Source organism: Enhydra lutris, unplaced genomic scaffold (genome assembly GCF_002288905.1).
Source record: "Enhydra lutris kenyoni isolate GAN:26980312 unplaced genomic scaffold, ASM228890v2 scaffoldscaffold5, whole genome shotgun sequence".
NCBI classification, from domain to species: Eukaryota; Metazoa; Chordata; class Mammalia; order Carnivora; family Mustelidae; genus Enhydra; species Enhydra lutris.
The window spans coordinates 13,933,668-13,951,171 of NW_019154089.1; the positions used below are offsets into that span (position 1 = coordinate 13,933,668).

Genomic DNA, 17,504 nt, shown 5'->3' on the forward strand with positions numbered 1-17,504 from the left:
TGGAACCATGGCTATGGCCTTGCTCAGCCCCAGCACCCACCACACCCACCCTCCTCCGCAGTGATGGCCACACCCAGAGCCGCCCCCTGTCCACAGTGGAGGTGGCTACACTGCATGGGCTGTGCTTTGGTGCCCTCTGGTGATCACTGGGAGTGGCTCCCTCCAAGGTCTGCACCACCTTGATTAACCTCACTGCCCATCTTCTGGAGGAACACTAACCTGGCCCCCTGAGCCTGTCTGACCTCCTCATCCAGAGATTCAAGGGCCCACCAGCCCAGGATCTCTTTCCTTTCCAGTTCCCCCATCTGGAGTAGCCTGATGTCACAGGACCCTCTCCCTCTAAGCCGTTGTCAGACACTACCGGCAACTCTCCTCTGGTTAGACTCTGCAGGCCCAGGACTCTGGGAGGCTCCCAGGCTGTCAGACAATGGCCACCTCTGTCATAACCAGGGTACGCTCCTCCCTGACAGAGGGTGGGAGGGTGACCTCAGTCCCCATGGCCTAGGGACCTACCTAGAGGGGTGGGCTGGGAGAGGATAAATAAAGCTTCCTTGTATTTTCTACACATCTGGAGAGATCCCCTTCTGGGTAAGGATTCCTTAGCACAAGAGAAAGAACTGCTATGGGTTCCACTTTGGGGATAGCATGAAATGCCACCTAGCAGTGATCATCACGAGTTTGTCATGATATACACATTACAACTATTCCAACTGCCTCTGCCAAGAGACCGTGGGTTCCAGGACAAGGGTGAGTTTGAGCTGCTTCGGTAACTCCAGCCTCCATCCAGGGAGTACCTGAGTGGATGATGGTGGATGGGGAGGAGTGGATGGATGGATGGATGGATGGATGGATGGATGGATGGATTAGATGGTTGGATTGGTGGATAGGTGGACAGATGGGTGGGTGGATGGGTGCATAGGTGGATGGATGAGTGGGTGAATGAAAGATAGACAGATGGATATCCTATAGCAGAACTAAGCTTTGGAGAATCCTGGGTCCTAGCCAGGGTCACAATCACTCCCACCAGTCATACCCATCCCATCTCATCATTCCCATTTCCAAATATATTCTGGTTCCCCCATTTCCTTCTGCCCCTCTCACCACTCCCACCTCTTCAGTACCCCAGGTTCCTTCATGCCAAACCCATGCCAGCAGCAGGGTCTCTAAGGCAACTGGGACTCAACCCTAGAGAACACTGTTCCCCTGGAGCTTCCCAGAGATGGCAGCCCTTCTACCTCCCCATCAAGGGGCCCCTTCTCCCAGGCACCCCAACTGTCACGGTCTAGCCATCCCTCTTCCTTTCTTGAGAGCATGTATTACTAACACCGATGCTTCTGCCCCTACCCGTTTTTGTGTCTCCTGCAGAAGAGCACGGCACAGGGGCCAGGAGCTTGACCTTCCCCCACACACACACCTAAGCAGGCGGTCGGACATCTGGGCTGAGACATGTTCCTGCCCCTCATGAGCTGACCCTTCAAGTGTGCAGGTTCCACCTGGACAGGACTGGTGCAGTGCAAGCCAGCAAGAGGGGTCAGATGGGGGCGGGGTGCAGCCCTCCCAGCTGTGTGCTCCAGGGAACCCCTTCCCCCAGAGGGTTTCCTCATTGGGAAAAGACTTGGCCACCTCGGGAGGTGCTGTGAGGTTTGAGGTGAAGTGAAAGGCAGAAGCGTTTACAATCAGAAACCACAAGACACGTGCACAATATCATGAGCCCCGTTTATTGTAGCATGTAGAGCCCACCCACAGCCTGTGTCTCCCGGAGACCCCCGGACACCGCCCAGCCCGCACCTGGGAGCCACGATGGGTGCTGGCCCACACCCCGCCCACCTACAGCAGCTCCCAGCATTCCTGAACCGAGGACTCGCCAGGGCCCCCATGGGGCACGGTCCCCGAGGGACCTATGGTGGTGGTGGGGGTGTGTGTGCCAAAGATGGCCCCCACACCTTTTGTTTGACTAGCAGGGTTTAAGAGGTTTTTCTCATTAGCTGCAAACAACTCAAAACTCGGGATAGTTCACATAAAAAATCTAGCTTCTTGGCTTCCCCAGACTTTTTCCATTAGACCTACCTACATTCTTGCTATACAGCCATTAGCTCAAACTGAAGGACAGCCACCAATTTCAGGTGGGAATCTGTGGTTTGCCACAGTCCCCACCACACCTTGATGTCACTCAAGGCCAGTTGCCCTTAGTGACTCAGACTCAATCATGCAAGTATTTCTCAGCACAAAGCAATGTCTCTCTACTCTATGTCCCATCTCCAGGAATAGTGGGAAAAATTAAAGTCCCAAAGGCCTCACAACTCAAAGGTCTACTTTATTTTTATAACCCACCTGGCCCTGAGGGCATCTAAGTTAAGAGACTGGGCACTAGGCCAAACCTCTCCTTTGATTCACAAATACTCACTCCACACATACCCCTTTGTGCAGATCTGAGAACAGCAGCCAGGCTTCCCCAATCTGAGCCACTCTGCTCCTTTAGAAGCTTGTAAATTCCCTGAAACCCAAAGAACTAGTAAGCAGGGTGGACACATCAGGCACAGGGCTGTACTGGGTGGGGTTGCCCTAGGAAAGCCAGACCCAGGTAATGCTGTGCGGGCGCGCCCTCTAGTGGTCAGGAGGCAACTCTACAGGCCACTAGGAAGATTTTGAACTGAATTCCAAGAGAGGCTAGGAGTCCTACCATGGGTGGCCCTCAAACAGGGCTCTCCCCATCTCCATGGGTGACAAGCTCAGGCTTCCAGCTGCCTCCTGCCCAAAACCTTCCTGATCTCCATCCCACCCTTCGGCCATTCTCCTGGGCACGCTGGCACCCATCTTAGACCCCAGGAGGGCCAGACCCTTCCCAGGCTGTGGCCTCTTCAGGGCAGGCTCCAGCCTCCCCAATTCTTCACCCTCCAGGCTTCGATCCGGGCTTGGCCCACAGCAGCCTTGCAGCATTTGCAGGGGAAAAACTTGCAGAGGTGGAGGAGGCCAGCTCCCAGCCTCCAGGGTCAGGCAGGCAGGACACTTGAGTGAGTAGAACAGGCCAGGTGGGTCCCTCAGAGAACAGGAAGCGCATGTCCCAGGAGACGAAGCCATAGAAGAGCCGCTGTGGCCAGATGGCCATTCTTCACAAGATGCTGGGGATCTGGACTTTTACGTGAAATATGCCAAGTTTTAAAGGTTGGCTCAATGTATATACTACCCAGGCCAAGAAAATATGTTGGCAGGGTGGGTCCGGGCTGGGGCCCCAGGTGGATGGCATGGCTGAGGCCCTGCGGCCCATGGAACCTCTGAGATGGTGGGCGTAAGCCAGTGGTTTTCAAGGTTTGTTTATCTGAGTAGTTTGTAGCCATCATCATGTTTGATCCTGAGAGGCAAACAAGGGAGAAAAAATTCTTGGACCCATTCTAAAGTCTGACACATTGAGGCCGAAGGGGGCTTCTGGCAGGGTCAAGGTCCCAGCTAGTAGAGAAGACAGCTCTGAAGCTGAGTGAGGCTGTGTCCCAGGCAATAGCCCACCAAGCCTGCCCTAATAGCCAAGCACAAAGCAGTGTGTCCCAGCCTGGGCAGGGACAGGGCAGACCCCTCCCACCCCACCCAGCCAGCACCCTCTTAGCTATGCCATTCCTAGTTCCCTGGAGAGCCCGCCACCCCACGGCAGCCGAGAAGGTGCTCCCTGTGCACATTCACACAGACATATCCACCCTCCGTGCACACAGCTCCAGGACAGGCAGCGCAAGCAGAGGCACACAGCTGTCCCCACGGGTGCACAGCGCACCCACACTCAAGACCCTTAGACCCCTTGTTTGGGTCCAAGCAGAAACACCTGCAGCCTTGCCCATCAAGGGTACGGTGGCAGGGGAAGTAGGGGGTCCCTGGGTAGGCCAGGCAGGTAGCCATGGCCAGTGTGGTAGCCTCACCAGTTGGCCTTCACTGCCTTGATGTCACTCACAAGGTTCTGGGCCAGGCAGATACCAAAGATCTGTAGGGACAAAGGGGCAAAGTGAGGAAGGTCTGCTGGCAGGGCAGGGGTGTAGGGGGCATGCTGGGCTGAGGCAGTACCTGGAGGAGAGCGATGCCCACAAAGACCCCAGCCACAACGATCAGGTTGTCCTGCAGCCACTTCTCAAACTGGCCCACACAGCCTTTGGTGTGTATGGAGCCCTGCTGCTCCAGCTCCTGGGGACAAACAGGCAAGGGGCTTGGCCCACCCACTCCCACAGGCCTCCTCTCAGTCTAGCTTGCTAGGCTCATCCCTGCCCCAGGGCCCGACATCTTAGCACCTACTGCCTAGATGGAGCTCTACCACAGGGCCTTTGCACGACAGGCTCCTGCCGGTCATCAGGGTCTCAGAACAGATGTCCCCTCCTCCAAGAGGCCTTCCCTGACCACCCAGCCCCAATCCCATCACCTCCCTTACTTTATATTCTTCCAAGCTCTTGGTTAAAAATGTCACATTACTGTTCATGTATGTTTATTCGTGAGCTTACTGTCTTTCTCCCTCTACTGGAGTGGGAGCTTCTTGAGAGCAGGGGCTCTGTCTGCCTATCTCCTAAGCAGGAATTTCCAGCATCCAGGGCTGCCAGGTGTGAGCATCAGTGCGTGCTTGACAAAGAACTGAAATGAGCAAACACTGATGTGTCTGTGCCCACCAGTCCACTGTCCCCATGACTGGCAGTACCAAGCCCAAGGTGCCTGGACGGTTCCTAGGACTCAGAAGCCCCGCCCCCAACCACAGAATCCCTGAGGCCTTTCAGAGGAGCCTATGAGAGGCTGACCTTCCCTTCCCAGTGCCCCCAATTCTGTCCCCAACCCTCTCACCAGTTTGAGCCGGACATCATAGCCACACTGGGTGTTGAGGACATCTTCCTGAGAAAAAACAGGACAATGAGCGACTTGGTGAGGGGGTACCCCACAGGGGCCCAAGGCACCCAGCGCTGCAACGGTTCCTGCTTCTCAGGGGAAGGAGATGGAACCACGGACTCTGTCCATGCCCAGCACTGCTACATGAGGCTCACTGAGGCACACGCACCTCTTTCCCTGGTGCCAGAACAATGTCAGCCTGAGCTGCCTCCTGTTTAGAACTCCTGTCTGCTCATGTTTATAAGAATGGGAAGAGTCCTGGCCCCCAGCGTCCCAGGTGAACTATGATGGGAGAGATGTCCCTGGGAGAAGTTTCTGCTCTGAAGAAAGCCATAAAGGGGTCAGAACCCCCACGCCCTGCCACTCCAGAATGGTGGCCCAATGGTGTAGCAGCTGGCTCGCCACCATCGAAAAGACAGGTTTGGCTGCAGGGTGCAGCCCCTCCCCCAGCAGGCCTCACTGCTGCTCATGGACACAAAGTCTACTTTATATCCACTAGGAGGACTCCCCCCAGCACCCGAGGCCCCCGGAGTGGGCCGAGCCCAGCGAGCCCTGTGGGGGACTTTTCCCCACATGTGGCCCGTGTACTGCGATGTCCCCGCCCATCCCTACCAGGCCCCACTCACCGCAGGGTCCCTGACACAGCAGGAGAAGGGCACCCCGCAGCGCTCTCGGCTCGGGTTCAAATCAGTGCAGTTGAAATAGATATTGAGGTTCCAGTCATTAGGCCCTCGGGCTCCGCAGCAAGACCACTAAGGGGCGAGAGGAGAGCCCAGGTGAGCCAGGCCCACCCCAGGAGCTCCATCTGGCTGGGAGCCTGGGCTGCTGGAGACAGCATAGGGCCGGGCTGTGAAGGGGTCAGGAGGCCACTAGGCAGGGGGCTTCTGTGGAGAGGGGAGGTCTCGAACTCGAACACATTCAGAGGCCAAACAAAGAACATAAACGAGAGAAGAGGGCCAATGGGTATAAAGATACAGAATGGCAGAGATGATGGCAAACAGAGAGCCCCTGTACCAGCAAAGTGGACAGCAGGATTGTAACCCCAGCCAACACAAGCAGTCCAGAGTTTCTTAGAAGGGGACATCTGTATTTTTCTATCAAATTTCTTCCTTTAAGTGTGTTATAAACCCTGGCCTAGGAGCTGCCAGGTTGGAGCCTCCGGCTTCTGTTACCCAACACCGTGTTCCCGCAAAACTAGGCACATTGAGGACCTACAAGGATCACAGAAGCTGGCTTCACCTCAGACAAGGGGTCTGGCCCTTTCCCCTGGGGCGTGGACAGGGGAATGGCCCCAGAACACAGGAAGCTTGCTCTCTCCCACATCTGCCCAGCAGCCGCCTCCCGCAGGTGTAGCCCACTGGCGCAGGACTCACATATTCCTGAGCAAAGTCAATGAGGTTCTGGAGGTCAATGTCGTCCCGATAGGCCTTGACATTGTTGTTAATGAAGAAATTGAGCTGGTCTCGAATCCAGTCCTTGAATACAAAGGCCAGGATCCCTGTTGCCAGCTCCAGGAAGAAGATGAGGCCAAGGAACACTGAGAACTGGGGTGGGGGGCACACAGACAGTTGGCGTCAGAAATGCAGGGCCTGGGGGGGGTGGGGCACGCGGCGGAGCTCCCCCACCACCACCACCCCAAGACAGCCGAGAGAGTCCCCACCTTCTCTCCTATTAGTATTGTTTTTTGATGGCGAATGACATCGCGGTTCTGACCTACCCATCCGTTCTGATTCCCCAGGTAATCACCCTGTTTTCTTTGAGAAACCACCCTCCACATACACCTTTAGCTAGCTCCTCAGGCCCAGCCAGAGCCATCTCCACCTCCTTTCCCATTCCTGATAGAGGACTGGGCATGCGCCGGAAGCTCACCAATCAGAGCACTATCTCTCCCGCGGCCACGCCACAGGGATTGATCCAGAAACAGCCAATCTGAGCCAAAGAGATGCAATTAAAGGCCCTGCCCACTGGTTGGGAAGAGAGAGCCTCAGCCTCCAGTAGGAGCCCTCACCCATTCGTGGGCATCCTTCCGTCCCATGGGGAATGGAGCCTACTGGAAGGACACACTAGAGAAACAGAGAGACCAGGCCAAGTGACACTGTGATGGCCCCTGGATCCAAATGTGTGGGCACCCAGCATACCCCTGGCCTTTCCTTGGTGAGCCCATAAATACCCTTTTATGCTTGGGCCACAGGGTTTCAGGCATAACAGAAAGGATCCTATAAATACAGATAATACAATTCTGATGATTTTTGTTATAATAACACAACAGTAATAAACTGGCCATTATTAAGCACAAACTATATGAAGAAGTCAGTGGGAGGAGGCTGGGATCCCCAGCAGATCTAGGTGGGGGGTGCACTCACAAACTTGAGCAGGAAAGTGTTCTCCCGGAGGGCCCCGATGCAGCCGGCAAAGCCCAGCACCGACATGACGCCTCCAACCACTACAAACAGCCACACAGGGTCGAGGCCTCCCAGATCGGTCAGCGCAGAGATGTTGGAGAGAACACCCTGTGCCAGGGGAGCAGAGGCAAGTAGTCAGGCCGATGGTCCCCCCGCCTCAACCTAGGGCAGCCCCATACCCGGCTCCACCCAGCCTTACCTTCTCACCCCAGGCCCAGAGGCCGATGGCCAGGAACAGGGCTCCCAGCACCTACAGAAGCAGCAGTGAAGAGCTAAGCATTGGAGTGTCAGCATCCTTCCCCACCCCCAGGAGAGTCTCTCACTGTCTAGTAGTCAGGGTCTTGGGAAAGGGGAGGGGTAAGGGGACTGGACTATAAATGGGGTCCCGGGTCCTTTCTACCTCCCCAAGAACACATTTCAGTTCTCACCCTAGCGCTTTCCGGAACTCAGCACTGCGGCAGAGGGTGGCCGGGACACTCCTGCCAAGCAGCAGCAACAGTGATGTCCTGAGCCTCTCCTCCCACCAAGCCTGTTCTAGCTTCCGGGCTGCTAGCCTCCTTCCTGCCTCCTCCCAATCTGGCCATCCTGCTGCCGGGAACTCTGTGACAGCTGCCCTGCTCTGCTCTGTTTTCAACGCTCATAAGCAAAGACCCCTGAATGACAAGGAATCCTGATGAGAGCAGGATCCAGCTTAGGGACGCCCATCTGGGCCAGAGGCTATGACCTTGAAAACATTTGGCCACAGTTCTGCCTGGACCTTCTAAGCACCACCCACCATCCTGCCTCAGTTCCTTACTGTGCAGAGTCCTGGATGTCCAGGCCATATGCTTGAGCCTGAGCAGATCCCCAGATATCCAGTCTCACATGGAGAGTGGCCCTTCTGTCCCAGCACAAGGCCATGACCCTGCCTCTTCACACCTTCCCCACCCACCCACTTTCCCAGGCTCCTTCCCCTTCCCCCACCAATTCCAGTCCATTCCACCATGACCACCCACTTTTAATGCTTTCCCCTCTCTCTGAAGACTCTTCTCGCTGCAGTACTCTTCTCGAAAAATGTCTTTCCTTCCCTCCCCCCACACTAGATCTGGGATGTGAAACCAAACATCACTGCTCCTGCCTCATCCCACTGCATGGCCTTGTGCTAGGGCACACCTGCCTGAGGCAAACACCTCCATGTCCCAGGCTCGGTTCCATGTGTGGGAAGTAAATCAGCAAACAGGACAAATGAGCTCTCTGCCCTCAAGGAGTTTACACTCCAGTGGGGAAAATCCACAGTGAGCAAACAACGAATTACAGATACCAACGGATCCTTTAAAGAAAAGCAAACAGTAATGCGGTGAGGAGTGACTGGGGGCCGTGGAGGTGTGCTTTTGTTAGGAAAAATGGGGACATTTTAGCTGAGCTCTGAATGATGAGGAAGTGTATCAAGGAGAAGAAAATTTCAGGTGGAGGGACTGCTGGAAGCCCAGGGGTAAGATCCAGTGCGGCGGTGCAAGGGACAGACTGAAGGGCAGCAGGGCCAGACCCCAGAGGGGACTAGAGATCGCTGGAGGAGTCTGGACTGTATTAATCGCTGAAAGGTTCTTAGCAGCGTTAACACCCGGGTCGAGGTTCCATTAGAACAAACAAAAATCTCTGGCACCTCCCTCCAGCCACTTGGATCCAAACCTGAAACCTTCTTATGGCCTCCCTAAGGGGCCTGGTCCTGTCAATTCAGCCTCATAACTTCCCCCGGAGACTTCCTCACTTCCCACTCCCCACCCCCCAGCTTCCCCCCAGCCCTCCTCCCTGGTCTCCCAACTTCCAGGCCCTCTGTATGTCCCCCCTACCCCCAAAGAAGGCAGACAGATCTGCCTCCAATACAAAAGCCAAAACAGACCCATCAACCAGCAATGAAGCCCTCAGTGCTTTACACTGTGCTCAATGTGAAACTCCAACACTGTCCCAGACCTGGGGCCTTTCCTGCTCTGGCTCCCCAACCGCACTCCCCTGCAAAAGTGGGTGTGCCTGGAACAATCCTGGGCTTCTCTCACCTGTCCCCCTTGGCATCTGGGGACTCACTCTTCTCCATGCTCTGCCTCACCCCACCCACTGCCCCCGGTATGTACCTTGGCTCTACACTTAACTAGCCTTGTGACTCCCCGTTAAAACGACTTAACCTGTCTGTGCCTATTCCCTCATCCATAAAATGTGGATAATAAATAACAAAGTAGCCGTGTGAATACAAGTTAGAATTCATTTAATCTGCCTAACAACCCCAAGTGGCAGGCTTTAGTATCACCCCTCCCAGGTAAGGAGGCCAGAGTCTTGCTGAATAAAACTGAATGGGCCTGGCATTTTGACTGAAGGCAGCAGGAACAGAGACTGTAGAGGCAGCAAGGAGCCATAGAGATGGGATGCGGGAGGGAGAAGGTAAAGATGACTTGGCAGGGCCCTGGGGCAGGTGCCACCCTGGGAGGGCTCCACTAGCAGCTCCCTTTTCTGGCAGGGGCAGCACCGCCCCAAAGGCTCGGTTTTGTCAGCTGCGTAATGTTGAATTCTGTTCCTCCAGGGTCAGCTCCGGACGTCCCAACAGGGGAGATCTCCTGTCCCCAGCAGAGTAAACTAGAGCTACTGGCCCTCCCAGCCCGCAAGCTCTCAATATGGAGCGGGCTGACCTACCCACCACCCTCCCACCCGACTTGCAGGAGCTTAAGGCTAGACGAGGGGATCTGGCCCTTCCCTTCACTGAGACACTCCTCCCTGTGGACTAAACCAGGTGCGGAGCTTAGCGCACAACCACACTCCACACTCCAGGGTAGCAAAGGAGCTGGGCAGGAGACAGGTCCGTGGGACCTTCAAGGAAACACCTCCCCTTTCTCTACCAGGGCTAGAGAAGATACTGGGAGACTCCACCTCCATACCCTACCCCCGCGGCGCCTGGGGCCCCGCCTCCAGCAATCCGGGCCTCCCCGGGGTTCCCTGGGGTGGTCCTGAGAGTGGGCGTGGAGGTGGGAGTGGGAAGAAGGTGGGGGGTGACGGTTCCAAGCCCTTAAGGCAGGGAGTGGTCCCTCCACCATCTCCACCAAGTAGGGGACTGAACCTCCTTCTCCCGCCACCCCCAACACGGGGCCCGGAACCCACCCCGCTCTCACCCAGAAGACAATGTTGAAGCCAAACAGGAAGTATTTCCCGCAGCAGCCGACCTCGGGTTCCTGGAAGTGCTGGTGCTTGCCGGGCATGGTGAGCAGCCGCCCGCCGGCCCGGAAACCGGAGCCGGGGCCGGGATCGGCCCTCCACGGGCCGCCCTGGGCTAGAGCCGCCCGGGGCCTAGCCCGGCGGCTGCGGCTTCATGGCTGCGGCCACACAGAGCGCAGATCCGGCCCCGCCCGCCCCGCAGGGACCGCCCCTGGCTACCCGCCGGTGCAGTCTCGTCGGAGCCCCGCAGCCTCTAGGCCTGACTCCGCCCCTGCCCTGCCCCCTCCGAGCCCCGCCCCCAGGGGCAGGCTCCGCCCCCGACTCGGAGCCCCGCCTCCAAGCCTGATCTACCCCGAGTGCTGGCAGCTGCGTAGATCTCCCCAGCGTCCTGCGGACCTGCAGCGTGATGATGGCCCCGCAAGTCGCAGGCACGAAGCACCCCCAGTCACTCCTACCCTACAAGGCTCAGTACCAGAACCACCCCAGTCCCCAGCCTTGCTGTCGGAATCCAGTCCAAGAGAGGAGTAACTGCTGCTCTAATGAGCAGATGGGGACGGTGATACGGTGTTTTTAAAACACGTGCCGTCCGCTTTATTACAGTGCAGTCGAATCAGATGCGCTTTTCACTCAATGGAAATTCATCTCGACCTCTCCTGGCTCAGACTCAGGCCAGAGGACAGTAGGGTCTTGTGAAGGCCACGCCTGCTGCTCCCTGACACTCTGGCATTGCCAGGGGCATATATATACCTGGCTCCTGGTCTCTAACCCCTCAAACATGGAAACCTGTCCCTGACTCTTTCCATCTTCCCCCTCTCCCCGTACTAGCTTGAGCCTGATTGGGCCCCGGGGGTCTCACATGAGCCCCCTTAAGGCCGGACAGGTGATGACGGTTTGCAGGGGCCCAAATATTACTCCATTTTAGAACTCTCGAAAATAATTCTAATTTTGTTCAAAAGTGTTTATTTAGAACAGGAACAGAAAAAGGGCTTAAACTTCATCACCTTTCAGCTAATCCACCTCAAGCAGAACCATGAGGGGACCTAACCACCGTTGTCCTCCATTCCTGGGCCAGGATCTCGTCTGTCTACCCACCTCCGCTTCAGCCTGACCCTGAGGCAGACGAGGCCCAGACACCCCAGACACAGCTGAGGACAGGGCAAGAGGACACACTTGTATCTCTGTGAGATAGTGGGGTTCTGCCTCCAAGCCTCCAACCCTTGTGACCTCTCATATAGCCCTGCTCCAGGGACCCACCCACATCTGGTTAAGGGAAGGTGCAACATACAGTACAAATCTCATGAGAAGGCAAACACATAAAGGCTTGAAGTAGAGTGATTACAAAGACGAGAGCCCAGCGCCCAGCCCCCAGCCCCTGTTCTTGAGCCCCAGCTCTCAGTGTCTGGGGCCTTGGGCCCTCTCCCCCAAAACAGAAGAGTCACCCTCAGGCCACCCAGCCCTTTTCCCAGGAGTACCCAAAGTAAGTGCTGGACTGTAGGATTCTCTTGTCATCTTTCCACCTTCAGTTGAGCTCTGCTTCCCCCAGTGACTCACCCCAACCCACCCTCTGATGAAACAAAAACATTGAGGGCTTTCCTCCACCTTTCCTGCATCCTCAGGCTGGCTCCCTGACCACAGAGCTGTCCCCTAGGCCTGAGCCCCAACTCAGGCCTAGGGACATGCTCCTATTCACTCCAGGACATGGGAGTTCAAAGAATGTTCATATTCACTCCAGGACATGGGAAAACCCAGTTGTCTACCCCCCAGTCCTGCCCAGCATCAGCACTGTAGCCCAGCACCACTTACACACACACACACACACACACACACACACACACAGAGAGAGAGAGAGAGAGAGAGAGAGAGAGCAGGGAGGCTCAGGGGCAGTTGAATGGAGAGGGGTGCCAAGGTCTCATCACACCACAAACTTATTCTTAGTTAGGGAGTTGCTCTTGGTGGCTGTGTCTGCGTGGGCCTGATACCCAATGACGATCTTCGTGGAGAGGCCTAGGCGCTCTTTGTAGACCTGCCTGGATGATGAGTAGAAGAGGAAATGAGACAGAGTCACCAGCGGGTCTTGGAGATAACCTGGGACCTCGGGGCCTCTGCCCAGAGCTCCCACCCTGGTTCCAGTCACCATCACTCTCTCTGCATCTTACCTACATGGAAACCCCAGATAGGACTCTTTAATGCAAAAGAAGAGTCCTGTTAGAAATAGCTTGAAATATGGATTCCAAACCCCTATAACAGGTGGGTAAGGAAGGAGATGACACAGAAAGTTCCAGAGGTCTCCCTCACAGGCCAAGCCACCACCCATCACACACACTCACCTTCTCCCCTGGAACAGACCCTGCGCCAGAGCTACCCCTCACCCAATGTGCAGCACGCCCGCCTGGTTCTCTGCCTCCCTCGTCCACACGGCGATCTTGTCCCCCTTGGTTCGGATGTTGATGACAGCCCCACACACCTCCCGGCTGTGCTCCTCAAAGCTCTCCCCGATCAGGCACAGCAGCTGGGGCCCAAAAGGGAGGATGGTGAGACCTCTACCTGAGTCACAGGGAGTGCTCCCACTATCCTGGAGACCACTGACACCACATCAGCCCAACCTCTTCTAGTGGGGGACCCTCCGCAGCCCTCCCTCCTCTCCCCAATGGCCACTCACAGTCTCCAGCCACAGGCGGTCCAGCTCGCTGTGGCGCTGCTGCTTGGCAAGACTGACCAGCCAGCGGCCACCCCTCTTATTCCTGCTGTCTTCCCACATGGGCTCAATGCCATCCTAAGAGGTGGGATAATCAATCAATAGCTTCCCTTTGTTTAAAGGGAAAGGTGGGCCCAACCACCTTCCCAGGCCCTGCTCCGGCCCCTAAATCAGCCTCCATAGGCCAGGGTCCCTCTTGCCTCCAACCCCTGTGAACAAGCAGGTTCTACCACCAGCCACTAAGCCCCCCAGACCCTCCCATGGGCTCCCCAGGCCACTGATCCTCGACACTTGTCACCTTTTGCAACCTTGTAGATATACATGTATGTGTGTCTCCTTTACTGAACTGAGTTCCTTGAGGCCAGGGTTCAAATGCCGGGGGCAGGGGGTATTAAGGAAGCCTCAGGGGCCACCGTAGTATGTACATAAGTCATCTGGGGAGGTCTTTAAACACGGAGGGGAGGGTCCCACCGCACACACCTGCTGGGTCAAGACCTCCAGAGATGAACACTGATGAGGGCCTGGATATTGATTCGGAGTGTTCCCGGACAATTCTGAGGCATGGCCCTAGTTAAGGAGCCGGGCCAGAAACCTGGGCTTCTTCCGAATTCCCCCTTATCCCCCATCCCCTTTCGGACTCTTTAAGGTCCTACAAGGCACAGCTCCAGCCTGACACGCTGTCCAAGCTTCTGTTTAGCATTTCCTTGGACTGGAAGTCACATCTCAGCTGAGGAAGGCTGTCTGTGGCCACCCCCATCCCCAAACCCTCCACGAGGGAGGAAGGCAGCAGAAGCTGAGAAGGATCAGCCCTCTTGGGGCCTGAAGGGTCCCCAAGTGGGTTAGGGGGAGGCAGAGCTTACCTTGAACAGGGCGTAGTCACAGCCGGAAGAGAGCTTACTAGCCAGCTGGATGTGACTGTACATTCTGGAGAGAACCCCCCCACCCCACCCCCAGGCTGAAAGTCCAGACTTTTTATGGCCTGGTTCCAAATTGCCTTGTCCCCCCCCCAACTTCTCACCAGACTCCACTACTTTCCACCCACTCTTCAGGCCTCCAAGACTTTGCTCACACCCTCCCACCCCCTGCCTGGAATCCCATCTCTACTTACCCAAACCCTCAAATGCCACCTTCTCCCTGGAACCTTCCCTAATCATCCAACCACCTGGGGAGGCTTTTAGAGCCCCCAGGGCTGGGTGGGAGAGGGGGTCCAGGCACCCCTCCCCAGCTGAGCCCCAGACTCTCACCCGCCCCTAGGCTTTGTGTCACACCTTTCAGATTCCTTCCCTTGATCACCCACGGTCAGACCAGATGGTCAGAAACAACCAGGCAGCCTAATCCTTCCTTTGTGGCTGAGACGAGATCAGAGAGGGAAAAGACCTCCCCAGAGCCACAAAGCCTTGGAGCTGCTGAGTCTGGGGCAACTCCTGGCTTCTCCCACCTTGTAGCCTCTCTCCCGAAGCCCCGAGAAGGTTTCGGGGGGGGGGCATGTCCCAGGCCCCAGGATTCCCACCCCCAAGCAGAACCCACCAAGCCCCAGCCCTCAGCAAATGCTGAGAGGTCCCAGGGAGAGCTGGGAGGAAAGAGCTCCATGGAGGGTTGGGGCCTGGGAAGGATCGCCAGCTCACAGTCCCCTGGCTCCGGCCTCCCCAGCCAGGAGCAGACACTCACGCCCAGAAGTCCTCCACAGTGTCAAACTTGGTGACCAGATGCAGGTTGTCCTGCCAGGCACGGCTGCGGTCATTCTTGAAGAACCACAGCGCCCACCTGGGGGAGGGGAGGCCAGGAGGAAGCAGAGAGCCGGCCCTCTTGGGCCCATCACCAGCAGCACCTGTGCTGGCGGGGAAGTCATGCTCCTTCAGGGACAAATGATGAGATGGGATTTGGGCACAGGACACCCACCCCCCAACCCCACCACAGTGACTGGGGTTAGTTATCCTGAAAGGCTGGGCAGGATGGGGGAATTTAACACAGAATCTCAGTTGGGTTAAGGCCAAAAGGGTCAATAGGGCCCAAGCCTTATGCCTGCTCTGACCTTTCTTGGATGAGGAACCGGGGCCGAGAGAAGTAGGTCTAGTTCAAGGCCACAAAACCTGCCTTACCTGTTCAGCAGCGGGTGTAACTCCAACTTGACCCCCTGGGGGGCCCCATCCTGGGCCTTCCTCCTCTGGGACAGCAGGGCCCCGGGGGGATTCAGAGCCCCCTCTGCCATCAAGACCGGCCCTGCTGCCCCCTCTTTCTCTTCCTTTTTCTCCTCCTTCTCCCCCAACTTTCGGATTCCACCCTCAGCCTCTCTGGCCTGACCGAAGAAAGGAATCAGGGTGAGCAGCAAGCCCTGTCCCCCCGAGCCCCATCCCTTGCTGCACGAGGGGCAGGGAGCTGGACCTACAGGGCTGATGGCAGCCATAAGGCAACCTGAGCTTCATCCCAGTTGGCCCCCAGCTGCCAGCTTTTAACCCACCAGCGCTGCCCCACCCCTCCCCCAGAGCACGGGATGGGGAGGAGCCGGAGTAGTGTGGCTGGCGCTCAGAGGGGAAAGGGCTTGCACTATGCGTCTCATCAGCAAGCATTTAGTGAGCACCTTTGCATGCAGGCAGGTGGGAGGGGAACAGGTGTGACCAGACAAACCCAGCCACCACACACACGGCCATGGGCTGGCTGGGTCACAGAAGGTAAGCGTCAATATTAGGGATCTGCCCTTTGTGCAATCACATCCCCTGGAGGATGGGCCTAGAATGGGCGCAGTAGGGAGGGGGTGGGGCGGAAGAAGGAAAAGCTCTGGCTCTGGCTACCCTTCCCCTTCCTTCTCAACAACACTCTTTTCTGCAGGAGCTGAGGGCTCCCCAAATTTCTCACCCTCCTCTTGGCTACTTCTAGGGTCTGAGATCTATAAAGAGACTAGTCTCCTCCCCCTACACCCAGGGAAGCCCTTGACCACCTGGAGGCTGACAGTCAATCTGTCTCCAACCCACATGCCCTAAGCTCCAGGTACCGACCAGGCATGGGGCTGGGTGCGGGGAGGCACTGAGGGGTCAAAACTGAGTAACTCCTGTGCTCTGCTCTATCAGGGGGAGCCAGAGAGCAGGGACTCTCACAAACACCCGTGTAGTCACAGATTCAGACCTCGGAAGGAAGGGAGGGAAGGAAGGAAGGGAAGATGGAGAAAGATAAGTCCATGACCTGAACTGGGGGCTTTCGAGTGGCAGTTCTCCAGTACATGGATCAGAACCACCTGCAGGCCTTGTTAAACAGGCTGCTGGGTCCTGCCCTCAGAATCTGATAAAAATGGCATTTCTAACAAGCTCCCTGAGGATGCTGGTCAAGAAGCCCATTTTGAGAACCACTAGCTTGGAGGCAGTTCATGGATGAGGTGATGTTTGCTCTGATACCTAAGGCATGAATAAGAGTTAACTAGGTGGGTGGAAAAGGGCATCTCAGGGACTGGGAGCAGCATGTGCAAAGGCCCAGGGGCAAAGGGAACATGGGGCACTGGAGGAAAAAAAGAAACACCGGTTGTGGCTGATGCCCAAAGGAGGAAAGGGTGGTAGGTCTTGATCTTAGGAAAATGGAGAGCCACTGAGGACTTCAAGTGGATACAGATGGGCTGGGGAGGTAATCAGATGGGCTTTGCAGCAAGTTCTTTGGGCTTCTCTGCAGGAAACAGACTCTGGTAGCGAGAGGAGGAGATCTATTCAGTTACTAATATAGTTGTCCAGGTGGCAGATCTGGTGACAGGGAAGGTGAGGAGAACATGATGGATGTCAGAAGTGTTTGGAAGGAAGACTGTTTAGCCTCTGGTGATGGATTGGCTCTGGAGAGGTGGGCCACAGTGTCCCAACTACCTGTTGCCACATCACAAGCCACCCCAAACTTAATGGCTTAAAACAGCAACAGTCCTCTGTTTTGCTCACCAATCTACAGTTCAGGTTGTGCTCACTAGGGACAGCTCAGCTCTGCTCCAAAGTGCCACTCCAAAGTCAGTCAGAGTGGCTTACAGGCTGGGGCTAGAGTCATCCGGTCCCTCCCTGGGACAGTTGATGCCAGCAGTCAGCTGGACCCTCAGCTGGGAGTATTGGCTGGGACAGCTCTATGTACCTCTCCATGTGGCTGCTTGGCCTTCTCACGGCATGGTAGCTAGGTTCCCAGAAGCAGCATCCCAAGAGACAGGAAGCAAGAACTGCCAGCTTCTTAAGGCCTGGGCCCAAAACCTGGCACAGCTTTGTGTCCGCTGTATTCTATTAGTGTCCCAGGGCCCACATTCAAAGACAGGGACATAATCCCACCTCCTGATTGGAAGAGTGTCCAAGAATTTTGGACCGAGGAAGCACTAGAGGAGGGCCAGGGTTGAGGAGAGATCATGAATCTATATTCGATGGAGAAAAAAGGAA

General features: G+C 56.3%; 2 protein-coding genes across 3 annotated transcripts; both read right to left on the reverse strand.

Annotated features, from left to right (window-relative positions):
• Nucleotides 1–1,697: 1,697 nt before the first annotated feature.
• On the reverse strand, nucleotides 1,698–10,635 carry LOC111141073 (tetraspanin 17). Of its 2 annotated transcripts, none has more exons than XM_022493402.1 (9): nucleotides 10,382–10,635; nucleotides 7,447–7,497; nucleotides 7,209–7,355; nucleotides 6,219–6,389; nucleotides 5,472–5,597; nucleotides 4,804–4,851; nucleotides 4,045–4,161; nucleotides 3,903–3,964; nucleotides 1,698–3,349 (listed from the first exon to the last, which is right to left on the reverse strand). In XM_022493402.1, exons 1-9 carry the CDS (start codon nucleotides 10,466–10,468, stop codon nucleotides 3,313–3,315), a joined length of 846 nt encoding a protein of 281 aa, XP_022349110.1. In that variant the 5' UTR covers nucleotides 10,469–10,635; the 3' UTR covers nucleotides 1,698–3,312. The 2 variants fall into 2 exon arrangements, with proteins under 2 accessions (XP_022349110.1, XP_022349111.1); XM_022493403.1 differs by lacking the exon at nucleotides 10,382–10,635 and adding an exon at nucleotides 8,400–8,967.
• Nucleotides 10,636–12,336: 1,701 nt separating this feature from the next.
• Nucleotides 12,337–15,676, reverse strand: LOC111141077 (eukaryotic translation initiation factor 4E family member 1B). Its single transcript, XM_022493410.1, has 7 exons — nucleotides 15,623–15,676; nucleotides 15,219–15,415; nucleotides 14,788–14,883; nucleotides 13,980–14,043; nucleotides 13,084–13,197; nucleotides 12,794–12,933; nucleotides 12,337–12,451 (listed from the first exon to the last, which is right to left on the reverse strand). Exons 1-7 carry the CDS (start codon nucleotides 15,674–15,676, stop codon nucleotides 12,337–12,339), a joined length of 780 nt encoding a protein of 259 aa, XP_022349118.1.
• Between the last annotated feature and the right edge of the window lie 1,828 nt (nucleotides 15,677–17,504).